Source organism: Arachis ipaensis, chromosome B6 (genome assembly GCF_059453495.1).
Source record: "Arachis ipaensis isolate K30076 ecotype BB chromosome B6, ASM5945349v1, whole genome shotgun sequence".
NCBI lineage: Eukaryota > Viridiplantae > Streptophyta > Magnoliopsida > Fabales > Fabaceae > Arachis > Arachis ipaensis.
The window spans coordinates 6,807,654-6,820,146 of NC_142441.1; the positions used below are offsets into that span (position 1 = coordinate 6,807,654).

At 37.9% G+C, this 12,493-nt stretch overlaps 2 protein-coding genes across 7 annotated transcripts; one reads left to right on the forward strand and one right to left on the reverse strand.

The window, feature by feature from the left end:
* Positions 1 to 79: 79 nt before the first annotated feature.
* Positions 80 to 3,385, reverse strand: LOC107645571 (negative regulator of systemic acquired resistance SNI1). Of its 6 annotated transcripts, none has more exons than XM_088491719.1 (9): positions 2,977 to 3,381; positions 2,729 to 2,851; positions 2,179 to 2,298; positions 1,861 to 1,907; positions 1,341 to 1,402; positions 996 to 1,066; positions 820 to 889; positions 545 to 610; positions 80 to 405 (listed from the first exon to the last, which is right to left on the reverse strand). In XM_088491719.1, exons 5-9 carry the CDS (start codon positions 1,383 to 1,385, stop codon positions 187 to 189), a joined length of 471 nt encoding a protein of 156 aa, XP_088347845.1. In that variant the 5' UTR covers positions 1,386 to 1,402; positions 1,861 to 1,907; positions 2,179 to 2,298; positions 2,729 to 2,851; positions 2,977 to 3,381; the 3' UTR covers positions 80 to 186. The 6 variants fall into 6 exon arrangements, with proteins under 6 accessions (XP_088347845.1, XP_088347844.1, XP_088347843.1 ...); XM_088491718.1 differs by having other exon boundaries at positions 1,341 to 1,609; positions 2,977 to 3,355; XM_088491717.1 differs by lacking the exon at positions 2,729 to 2,851 and having other exon boundaries at positions 2,977 to 3,385.
* A 3,613-nt stretch (positions 3,386 to 6,998) lies between these two features.
* Positions 6,999 to 12,390, forward strand: LOC110263677 (uncharacterized). The gene is made up of 3 exons (XM_088490344.1): positions 6,999 to 7,213; positions 8,139 to 8,201; positions 8,391 to 12,390. Exons 1-3 carry the CDS (start codon positions 6,999 to 7,001, stop codon positions 12,388 to 12,390), a joined length of 4,278 nt encoding a protein of 1,425 aa, XP_088346470.1.
* The last annotated feature ends 103 nt before the right edge of the window (positions 12,391 to 12,493 follow it).

A 12,493-nucleotide genomic window follows, 5' to 3' on the forward strand; every position in this document is an offset into this window, starting at 1 on the left:
AAAATAGACAACCTAAGTCGGCAAGAGCAAAAGCGAAATCAAACAATCATGCCTTATAGCCATATAGAATATCAAGAACTGAACCAATAACCCCGAAAAATTTCTCTCGTTATAACCAAATTCACCAATCACATTATGCAAAATGCTTACAATCCATGTATGAGGGTTAGGAAGATAGTAAAGCTTTTAAATAACAGGAATCAAACCATTACTTCTATTACAGAACCACCTTCCGACTAAAATAACAAAAAAGGAATACCTGTGACCAACAAGGAACTGCATTACATCTGGACCAATTTTTTTAATAGTGCTTTTAGTGCCAGTTTTATTTGAGAAGCATTTCAAAGCCACTTCAAATGTTGCATCCTCAGGACAGCCATTTGACTTTCGAGTGTGAACAGAAGGCTGCAATTATGTATAAAACAAACAAAATTAAATAGAGATTATGAAACCTGTAGCTTACTATCCGTTGAGGCTCCATTTCAAAAGTAACAATACATAATGTTAAGCAAGTAGATTTTCAAACAATCTAGCTGCTGATTACCTTAGTCATGTATTTCCACAGGTAATGCACAACTATTTCCAGTTTCCATTTTGGTTCACTGAAGGTCTGCAATCACGCTCAGTAAAAATAGAACGATTAGCCATAACATAACTGTCATGTCATCAATACTATGTAAATATCATATAGTGAGATTTATTTTGATTCTTGATTAGTATAACTAGAAGAAAATGTTTCAAAAGGAAAGGGATAATCCTATACAGACAGCTATTTGCAAAAAGGGTGAGAGGAGCAGAGAGACAATGTTCACACTCAACCTTAAGAAATAGGGGGATGGTATCTATGTTGTAAGCTAGTTGATCTAAAATGATGTCCATCAAAGATTTTCTGCATCAAAATAGGATGTCGGACATATTTTAGCCAAGAGCATTGAGTAAAAATGAAAAATCAATTGAAAGGAACCTAGAGAAACATAATTAATCGAAACAACTACCTCAGACCATCTGCTCTTGTTGTGTGGCCTTCAAGATCTGCTTTCTTCCTTGATATATCAAGGTCCTTAATCTAAAATCATCCAGAATATTAATAAAAAGAAAATTTGTTTGAACTTCAAAATACATAATCTTTTCAGAAACTTACCATAACAAAAAACTTATCCACAGAGACACAGGTGTTCTTCACTACTTCATGTAAAGCAAAAGATAATACAGTATGAAAGTGTTTGGATAACTGAGATTCAGTATTCTTTTGAATCTCTAGATGTGCATGTTAGCTCAAACCAACAAATAAGCAAACCATCAAACACTTGGTGTGCACAGCGAAATTCATCTAACCTAACTGCGTAGCCAAATTGAGAAAAGAAGATACTGGGACAAGAAAACATGACATTTGTTTTTAATCCTGCATCAAACCAGAAAAATTGAAACAATGAACAATATGCGCAGATATATGTAATACCGAAGAATAGGCTTGCAGGGCTGAACTTGATTTCATTTGCAGCCCCACCTATTACTAGGATAGCAAATGTTTTCAGAAGTGCTATGTAAGGATCAAAAGGATGATCACCAATGCTGTGTCAATTATAAAGTCTAGTGTCTTTGTTAATCCCTACATGTATACATATATATAGCAATATTAGTCAACATTCAACTCAGTCATCATGTCATGAGGTAGAAATCTTACTGTTGCACCAAATGCTCTTACACTCATAGATATAATCTAAATAACCCTAAAATATTCATATTCAGGGTGAAAGCATAAATATTCAAGATCAAACCACATTGCAAGGTTTGAATTAATACAAAAGGCATTCGAGGTCAAATCATTCCTGAAGTTCCACAAAATAATAGACGCGTTACCTCTCTTCAATTACTGCTCTAAATGCGTCCATGAATACTTCAACATTCTGTTTTGAACATTAAAATTCAAAAGGAAATAAATCGAATTGGATATGATTTTAGGACCAAAACAAAGAGAAATAAAAAACCAAACTAATAAATAAATAAAAATAAATAAATAAAATGTGTTCCCTTGTTTTGCAGCCACTTATCCTTTATTTCTACTCTCTCGCTGACACAGCTAAAAACTGACCATAGGTAAGGCTTAAATTGTTTAAGATATTTTGTAGTATATTTTGCTTAAGATCTGAAAAATCAACTTTCTGTAGTCATATGTACCTTAATAGCTCCTTTCAGCCCTTTCTTTGCATAATCAACTGGCGTGTGGTTATTTTCAATGGAGGCAATGCGGCCAATGTCAATGAAGTCTCTAGAAGGAATACAAATTGGAGTCCCAACCTATCAAATAGAAGATAGTACATACAAACTCATAGAAACCATGAATCACGAAACAAAATAGAATTAACAAGGCTCCTTCATTATACTAACAGTAGAACCCAAACAGATAAAGTCGGTTTTAATGGTAAGAAAATTCTTTCAAGATAAGGTTTAGAGATCTCAATCAGAACAACAATTGGGTTGACTGAGATCACTCCAAAAAATAATGATGCAAAACAACATAAATTAGTAAATCAATGCTTAGAATTTTCAAAATGTGAATTAAATATATATTATAAACAATACCAGTGTAACAATTTTTTTTCTTTAAGTGATACTATTTTATTTAGTACACATCTCTCCTCTGAAAACCTCATTCTAATCAGTCACAGAGTAATTTAAATCTATGTACTTGGCACGTTGCATTTCATGAACTGGTAATTATAGTTACCTCAGAAGCAGAACTCTAAAAGACACAATAGATTATCTTCAACGCAAACTTTTAGCCATAACAATTAATGGAGCTACTTTCAAAACCAAATTCGAACCTTGAAGAGGATTCAAGAACAAAAATCTAAACCATAAAATAAAAGTGGAACAGATTGAGTTTTAGATGCAATAATAACGTATGAACATTTGAATTCCAAACAAAATATAGATCAATAGAAATTCCAGAATCTAAAATAGATAAAGACATACATGTAGGTTTTAGATCTGGTGACACGATGACTCGACGAGGCTGTGAACGGCGAGGATGGATGGCGCGAGACAGAGAGAGACATAAGCTGAGAGGCGGCAGAGGGAGCTCGTGTAACGCGAGCAGCAGAGGAGGGAGCTCATGCGAGCGAGCGGCGGCGGAGGGAGCTCGTGCAAGCGAGCAGTGACGGAGGGAGCTCGTGCAAGCGAGCGGCGACAAAGCAGAAGCGACGGAGAAGTCACATTTTCAACGCGAGTTTTGCCCTAATTTCAACTCGAATCAGAGAGAGAGAGAGAAGAAGAAGAGCAAGCTTAAAGGAAGGATCGGAGAAAATGAACGGTGATTTTGTGTTGAATGAAGTTTCATCATCGAATATGGTGTGTTTTGTGCCAGCGGACTTTGTGTTTATGCAATCAGGGCTTAATTTTGGAGGGCTTTATTAATGATTATTGAAGGATTTTTTTGTGATGATAGTTTTAAATTTCAATTTCAATTTTATCGACAAAATTATCGAGAAATGTTAGAATTTGTCAGTAAATTTTGTAAAAAAAGTTATCAAAAATTTATCAAAAGTTCGTTGATATCTTTTACAGTAAAATTTTATTAGAAAAATTTGTTTATAATCTACTATTTTTTAAGTGTTTTTTTATTAATTTGATGGTTGAATTTTAATGTGTATATAATAAACGACAATGATTAATATATAATTATTCAATCATATTATAAATATATACTAAAAATTAGTCTTTAATTAACTATTTTATATACAAATATATATTTCGTATTTTATAAAATATTTTTTTATATTGCTGTAAATAAATTTAATTATTTTAGTAACTGAATTATTTAGTTCTTTATTTTTTAATATTCAAAATTTAAAATTTTATTTTGTTAAAGATGATTAAACCAATAAAATTAAAATAGGAATTACAAATTAAATTGAATTAATTTAAATTATATTTCAAATTATAATAGTTTAGAAAAAGGAATTTTGCTATTGGGAGAGTGAGAGGGTTAGTTTTTATGAGTGGTTAGTTAGTTAATGTGACTTAGTTAATTCTGTTAGTGTTTGGAGGAATGGTAGTGGTCCTCGTGTGACTTAGTTACACTAATAGTAATGTATTTGTACAATCTAGATATAACAAAATTCATGTTCTTTTTTATTGTACATTCTGATCTTGGTAATCAAGATCTCTAATATGGTATCATATATTTTTTTAACAGTTTTGCAAACACTATTGAATAGCTAGAGACAATATATAATTAAACAATTAAATAAGATGTGAGCATTATAATTTATAATGTGAATCTAAAATAATTAAGCATAAATTTGCTATTAATAAGAAAATCAAAATGAGAGGTTTTTTTTTTCAACTAACAACAGTAAAACTCAATTTAGATTATCCAATGAGTAAATATTTTGCACTTTCACATTATCTCCAATAATAATATTTTTAAGTGGGATAAGAGTAGGAACAAGACGAACCATTTGAAACTTGCCATGAATTTTGATATCATGCCAAGGAGTCCCAAAAATCCAAAACTCTTGATTTTCACTATCATGGTAGGCAATGCAGCTAGGTAATTGAGATGTGGTTATGGAATACTGAAAAATGGGAGTCCAAGATTCTCCAACTCTATATCTTTCCATCATCCACATTGAGACAAGCAACTCATTAAAATACATGAAACAAAGAGAATCCTTGAAATCTACTATGCAGTCTTTACCTTGACCCCTGGGCGTGTTAGAGAAGAATTGGAACTGCTCGGTGTCAAAATTAAAAGTCCATACTGTGGCATTTCTATCAACATCTCTACCAATCCAATGAAGTGCCCCATTAAAACAAGTAGGATGTTCGAACACATATATCAAATGATTGGGATAATCTACCTCAATATTTATCCATGTCGATGTTCCAACTGTGTGCATTTGAACAACTATTCGATGATCATGTTTAAATATATGGATTCTCATTATCTTGTATTGGTTTGTTTTGGGGTGAAAACCAAAACACCAAGATATTTGCTCGCAGGGTGTCAAGATTGGAGGGTGTTTTGGAAGTCTTATGAACTCGCCTGTTATTGGGTTGCAAACAAATGAAATGTCTCGATCTATTGACCACCTCATGTGAAAAAGACCATTACAAGAATGCACGTCAACATAAACTCTTTTACACTGGAATGATTTGGGAATAGGAAGAGGAATCTCAAATTTAGGATGAAGTTTTATGCTGCTACTATTATTGGGTTCTAGGACCTCAAACAAATTAAGGCAGAATGGATTGTTTCTCCTTTCATGCCATGCAATTCCGTCATATTCAACAAGGTGAAAGATTTTTGAATAACAATGTCAGATCATGGTAGCAGGAGGTGTATAAGTAAAGAATAACTTGGCAAAGTTTGAATCAGAAATCAATGTGTTCCAATGCTTGCAAACACATCTACAAATGAGAACAGATTTCATGAGAAGTCTAAGAAAGATGTCGGTAATTATATCGACTAGAAGACTGGCAAAACAAGAATTGCGTATTTGGGATTTCCTATCAATTAAGTACAAAATAATTCAGAGAAAGAGAAAGGAGAAATTCACGATGTTATTTTGTGTTACTCCGTGAAGAAACAAAATATGGCTTACCTCACGCAGCATGCAAAGAAGCATTGGAAGAGAGATTTGATCATTTTTTCCATCACTCTCACGTGGCAATGATTGCTGGAAAAAGGCAAGCACCTGATGATTGAAGCAAGTAAAGTTGATGCTTTCAAGGAGAGTTTACTGATTCTTATAAAAATCATGCTAGTTGAATGAGAAAATCAGTTACGAATAAATATAATTTGTAAAGAAACTTTTAAATAAACTTTTTAAAAAACCACAAACAATAGCATCGGCCACATTATTTTCTATTCTCATTAATCAAATAAGAACAAGATCGGACTAACCTTAGATCAAGGATATATACAAATGCCAAATACTAAAATAAAAATAAGAAGTTGCAGTTTCAAGTCTTTTTTATCTTTGATTTAAAAAAAAAGGTAAATCAAAATAAAAATAAAATAAAATTGGATTAAAAGAAATCACTTTACCTCAAATGGCATAGTCTTTTCACATTCATCTAAAAATCGCGGGTTCGAGTTTCAATCCTAACTTTTAAAAAAAATTATTTGAGAGAAAATCTAATCTTAAACCTGTAAATATAAAATTCGAAAAAGTATGTTAAATAAGGTTGCGGCTTCGATTTTTTACGAAGTAATTCAAACTTCAAATCAAATTACTTGATTTTGATTTTACTTTTAAATTTAAGAGTATATACTCATTTTGGTCCTCAAAAAATTTTAGACTGGACACTTTAGTCCCCAACTAAAATTAATTACTCGATTGGTCCCTAACAATTAATTCCGTCAGTCACTTAGGTCCTTTACTCCGTTAACTCTAACGGAGGACAAAATAGTCCCTGATAACTCTAACGGAAGACAAAATGGTCCCTAATCTCCTCTGTTCGGAAACGACACTGTTCTCTCCCAATTTCTATCATATCTCGTATAACACTAGCAGTCTAACACTGTAACTTCAAACTACACAATACACACTCTATAAATTTAATGTTCACAAGAAAAAAAATCCTCAACTTGTTCTCAACCAATTCATACTTAGGAAACTAATGCCTATGCCTCTCAACTAGTTATCGTCTTCGATAGATCCCATGAATCTAGACAGTAAGTCTGATTTGTTAAGACTCGTTGTCATCGTTGCCATCTCCCTCCTCCTCTGCCCTAGCATCTCTATGACCACATTGTCCACCACTCCGATCGCTTCCTTCAGCTTCTTCTCCGAACTAATATTCAGTAATCGCTTCTGTTTCCATATGAGCGGCAATAGCGACATTGCTCGTTATACTGATAGCTTGGATGCGAGATCGAAATTGTCTGCCAACTTTGACTTTGGAAAAGAAGGAATGAAGCACTCGGTGTCTATTTCAAATGAGAATTTGCATATGATGTCGAAGGAGAATCTTCTCATGATGTCCTAATGTCCAACAATCTATATTGCTTGCCGAAGAGTGGAGAAAGGCATGCCCTTGGAGTAGTTTTAGAACTTGGTTTTGAGGATGTCGTTGATGTGTCGGGGTTAGAGGTGATATTATCAAAGGCGTGGAAGTGGATGCTTTTGGAGGGTGAAGTGCAGAGGAGGTGGATGTACCAGTCACAAAGATTTAGGAAGTGTGCGGTCCATGACATGTTGAGGTAGGTGCGACACGTGTGACAATTACACTATAGCTTAATCTTGGAGCTAAAGAGGGGGAAGAAAAAGATGGAAAAGAAGACAATGAAGGTGAAGAAGGAGAGTATGAATGTTAGGGTTATGTGAAATATGATAAAAATTGGGGAAGAACAGTGTCGTTTTCGAATAAAGAGGTTCGGGATCATTTTGTTCCTTGTTAGAGTTGTCAGGGACCATTTTGTCTCCTATTAGAGTTGTCAGGGACTATTTTGTCCTCCGTTAGAGTTAACTGAGTAAAGGACCAAAGTGACTGACGGAATTAATTGTTAGGGACCAATCGAATAATTAATTTTAGTTGGGGACTAAAGTGTCCAGTCTGAAATTCTTTGAGGACCAAAATGGGTATATACTCTAAATTTAATTATTATATAAACCTTTTAAATTTTAAATTTTTTCTTTTAAAAAAAATAAAACTAACATGAGTTAATACAAGACTAAATAAAAGTAAAAAAAAAAATCAAGTTTACTCCTTTTATGTTCATATATATATATATATATATATATATATATATATATATATATATATATATATAATCCATGAAATAAATGAAACAGCTTAATGATAATAACTTAAATCTACTATAATAAAGTGATAAGGGTATAATAGGTACTGATGTGTACGATATTCTCGGAACTAAAACCGACCTATAATTTCGGCCGCAGTATCCTCTGGCTGAGTCAGCCTTATCTTCCAATGATGACCCATAACAACAGAATCCACTAAACTGAATGGACGGTAACTCCTCTCAACAGAAAGATACTAATAACAACTCTAACCGTAAATATCGGAGCCACTCCACCCTACTCGCCTATAAAACACAAGGAAACGTAACCCATCACAGGACACAACTTTCACTCCTGATTATTGTATTTTCTTTCTATAATCAGCGCATATTCTTACTTGAGCGTCGGAGTGCTTTTTGCAGGTACTCCCGCCGCCGTGTTTCAGAGGTATCCGAGGATCGGCTACTGCGCTTGCCCCGGCCGACGTATAAGTTCGTCCAGGCCAAGGAGATCTCAAGGACAAGCACACTCCTTGGATCATTCAGGACGGAACATTTGGCGCCCACCGTGGGGCCGAAGTCAAGCTAACCCCACTCATTTCTACTATATTTCTGTCTCTTGAGTTTTTCTTTGCAGGATTACCCTGACCATAGGTATGGCCGACAACGGAGTCCCTCAGCTCACACAGGCCGACCTTATGGCCCAGATGGCTGAACTTCAAGCGGAGGTCAAGAGACTGGCCGAGCTGTCGGCACAAAACAGCGCCAACAAACAAGATGAAGGCAATCCCAAAAGCTCACCCCAGAGTGCGGCTGACTTGTTAATCGCCAACCCCCCGAAGGAGAGACTGACGTTGGATAATCCCTTCTCTGAGGAAATCACAAATTTCCAAATGCCAAAACACTTCACACTACCCTCCTCACTCGAGCCCTATAAGGGGATTGGTGACCCCCGGGCTCACATTAAGAAATTTCAGTCTATGATGTTTTTTAACGGCCCTAACAATGAACCTGTACTTTGCCGAGCTTTCCCGACTTACCTTGACGAGGCCGCTTTACTTTGGTTTTCGAAATTACCTGCAGGTTCGATCTCCTCTTTCGAAGAATTGGCAAAGTCTTTCATCGACTATTTTGCTGCGGCACGAATATACGTCCACGGATCGGATTATCTTGGCACAATTTGCCAAGGTCCTCAGGAGAGTTTGAAGGACTATCTGACCAGATTTGCAGAGGCGACAATGGAGATACCCGACCTGGACCCCGCCGTCCACCTACACGCACTTAAGGCCGGCCTCCGACCTGGAAAGTTTAGGGAAACCATCGCGATCACCAAACCGCGGACATTGGAAGAGTTCAGGGAGAGGGCGGCAGGACAAATGGAAATCGAAGAACTACGCGAGGCCAACAAAACGAAAAGAAGATCCAGGAGAGAAGAGGACCGAACACCAAGGTCGCCCCATAACAAAGACCTCGGCAAACCATTCAAACTTACTCCGAAATTCGACAATTACACCAGATTCAACACGAGAAGGGAAAGGATAATCAAAGAAATACTCAACGCCAAAATCATAAAACCTCCAGCAAGAGCAGGTAGCTATCAAGACCAGAGGTTCGTAGACAAAAGTAAACACTGTGCTTTCCACCAGAAATACGGACACACGACCGACGAATGCATAATAGCCAAAGACCTCTTGGAGAGACTTGCTCGACAAGGCCTACTAGACAAGTACATTGAAGGAAGAAAACATAAAGGGGATAATAGAGACAAGGAGGAACGACAACCGACCTCAGTCAACAAAGAAACTAACAAATGGTCAAATGGTAACCAACCCAAAGCAGTCATAAATTGCATATCTGGAGGATTCACCGGAGGCGGCGAAACAACATCGGCAAGGAAACGCAGTTACCGAGCTATGCTGGCCATCGAAGGGACAGCATCACTAAACAATCAGGAGACACCAGATCTAGAAATCACTTTCAACAAAACAGACATATGCTCGGCCGTCCCACACCTAGACGATCCAGTGGTAATCTCCATCCAAACAGGCGATCTTTTGGTAAGAAAAGTCCTTTTAGACCCAGGTAGTAGTGCAGACGTTCTCTTTTATTCTACCTTCTTAAAAATGAACTTATCTGAAAAACTGATACAACCCTCATCTGGAGAACTAGTGGGGTTCTCCGGAGAAAGGGTACCAATAAAAGGGTATCTATGGCTAAAAACGACAATAGGTGAAAATCCGTTATCCCGAACCCTTGATATACAATACCTGATAGTTGACTGCATTAGTCCTTATAATATTATTCTCGGGAGACCTGCTCTGAACATGTTCAGAGCAGTGATATCAACTTTTCATCTATGCGTTAAGTTTCAGGCACAGGACGGCAGGATAGCAACGATCCACTCGGACCGACAACAAGCTCGGCAATGCTACAACTCTAGCCTAAAAAGATCGGACACGAGACAGAGGCAACACGAGGTTAAAGCAGTCCAAACTAGAGAGGAAATCCTATCCCTAGCCGAACTTGACCCCCGGGGAGACACGCAGGAAAGATCCCAACCAACGGACGAACTTCAGAAAATCCAACTAACATCAAAGTCAGAACAAGTAACATACACCGGTCAAGCACTACAAGGGCAAGACAGGGCAGATCTCATCAAGTTACTACAAGCCAACTCTGACCTGTTCGCTTGGACCCCAGCGGACATGCCAGGAATAAATTCGGACGTCATCTGTCATAAACTCGCCACCAACCTATCAAGCCGACCTATAGCTCAGAGGAAAAGAAACCTCGGAGCGGAGAAATCAAAGGCAGCCTTAGAGGAAACCACTAAACTCTTACAAGCCAATTTCATCAGGGAGATCCGCTTCACCACATGGCTCTCAAATGTGGTAATGGTAAGAAAGAACTCAGGTAAATGGCGCATGTGCGTCGATTTTACAGATTTAAATAAAGTATGCCCTAAAGATGCCTACCCTTTACCATGCATTGACAAGCTCGTCGACAACGCATCAGGTTTCGAAAGCTTAAGCTTCATGGATGCATACTCTGGGTATAATCAGATACTCATGCATCCTGAAGACCAAAGCAAAACAGCATTTATAACCGAGCACGGAAACTTTTGTTACCGAGTAATGCCATTTGGCTTAAAGAATGCAGGGGCAACCTATCAACGCTTAATGGACAAAGTCTTCCATCACCAAATAGGACGCAACATGAAAATCTACGTAGACAACATGGTCGCCAAGACCAGAAGAGAAGAATCACATTGCGAAGACCTCGGCGAGATATTCGAACAAATCCGAGCTTATAATATGAGACTAAACCCAGAAAAGTGTGCCTTCGGGGTAAAAGGAGGAAAGTTCCTCGGATTCATGCTTACCTCACGAGGAATCGAGGCGAACCCCGAGAAGTGTTCGGCAGTCCTCAATATGACGAGCCCTAAAACAATAAAAGAAGTGCAACAACTGGCCGGAAGGATAGCGGCGTTATCTCGATTTTTACCCGCGGCATCAAATCGAGCATATCACCTTTTCCAAACAATATCGAAGAACAAAAAGTTTCACTGGACAGAAGAAGGCGAGAAAGCTTTCTCCGAGCTTAAAGCAATCCTATCAACACCACCCGTGCTGCAAAGACCAAAAATCGGTAAACCATTATATTTATACTTGTCTATTTCAAATTATTCTATAAGCTCGGCCCTTGTGCGTGAGACAGGGAAAACACAACAGCCAGTGTACTTCGTCAGCAGAGTCATGCAACCAACAGAGCAACGATATCCGAGGATAGAACAACTCGCCCTAGCACTGGTAATCACAGCAAGGAGACTTAGACACTACTTCCAAAGCCACACAATCATAGTGAGGACAAACCAACCACTAAGACAGATACTGACGAAGCTAGAACTGGCCGGACGCCTCACCAAATGGTCCATTGAACTTTCAGAGTTCGACATCCAGTTCCAACCTAGGTCGGCACTCAAAGCACAAGTGCTGGCCGACTTCATCTCAGAACTAACGACTAATGAACACGACAAGTCTTGGGAACTTCATGTTGACGGAGCATCCAGCCGAGAAGGAAGTGGAGCAGGGGTAATCCTCAAAGAGGGAGACAAGGTAATAGCCGAACAAGCACTCCAGTTCCACTTCCCAGCCAGCAACAACCAAGCCGAATATGAAGCCCTCATTGCAGGACTCAAACTCGCCTTGAGCCTCCAAGTACGAAGCTTGACAACACATTGCGACTCCCTCCTCGTAGTCCAACAAATCCAAGGAGAATTTCAGCTAAAAGATCCTTTGCTAGAGCAATACTGGCTCATAGCAAAGGATCTTATTTCAAAATTCGACGCATTTAGCATACTGCATGTTTATAGAGGAAAAAATGTGAGAGCGGATGTACTATCCAAGCTCGCAGCCACTAGGGCAGACACACAAGCATCCACACTAACACAACTCTCACTAAAAAAGCCGAGCACTGATTTATTACATGTGACGAACATTAACCGCCTCCATGATTGGAGGACTCCTTTCCTTGAATACATTAATACAGGCGCTATACCAAGAGACGAACTCAAACCACAGCACTTCAGACGAAAGGCAAGCTTTTACACGAGCATAGAAGGAAAACTATATAGATGAGGGCTCTCACAACCCCTGCTAAAATGCTTAAGCAAAGACGAAGCAAAAGAAGTAATGGACGAAGTCCACGAGGGAGTCTGTGGAAACCACATCGGGGGACGAG

What these genes read in the sequence shown, in the direction of transcription:
- LOC110263677 (XM_088490344.1), top strand. Translation starts at nt 6,999, where the DNA reads ATGTCCAACAATCTATATTGCTTGCCGAAGAGTGGAGAAAGGCATGCC. An exon ending in GCGGTCCATGACATGTTGAG is followed by an intron (nt 7,214 to 8,138) that starts GTAGGTGCGACA and finishes TTCTATAATCAG; the next exon opens with CGCATATTCTTACTTGAGCG. An exon ending in CCCGCCGCCGTGTTTCAGAG is followed by an intron (nt 8,202 to 8,390) that starts GTATCCGAGGAT and finishes TTTTCTTTGCAG; the next exon opens with GATTACCCTGACCATAGGTA.
- LOC107645571 (XM_088491717.1), bottom strand. Translation starts at nt 1,385, where the DNA reads ATGTTTTCTTGTCCCAGTATCTTCTTTTCTCAATTTGGCTACGCA. An exon ending in TTTCTCAATTTGGCTACGCA is followed by an intron (nt 1,067 to 1,340) that starts GTTAGGTTAGAT and finishes GGATGATTTTAG; the next exon opens with ATTAAGGACCTTGATATATC. An exon ending in CCATCCCCCTATTTCTTAAG is followed by an intron (nt 611 to 819) that starts GTTGAGTGTGAA and finishes GCGTGATTGCAG; the next exon opens with ACCTTCAGTGAACCAAAATG.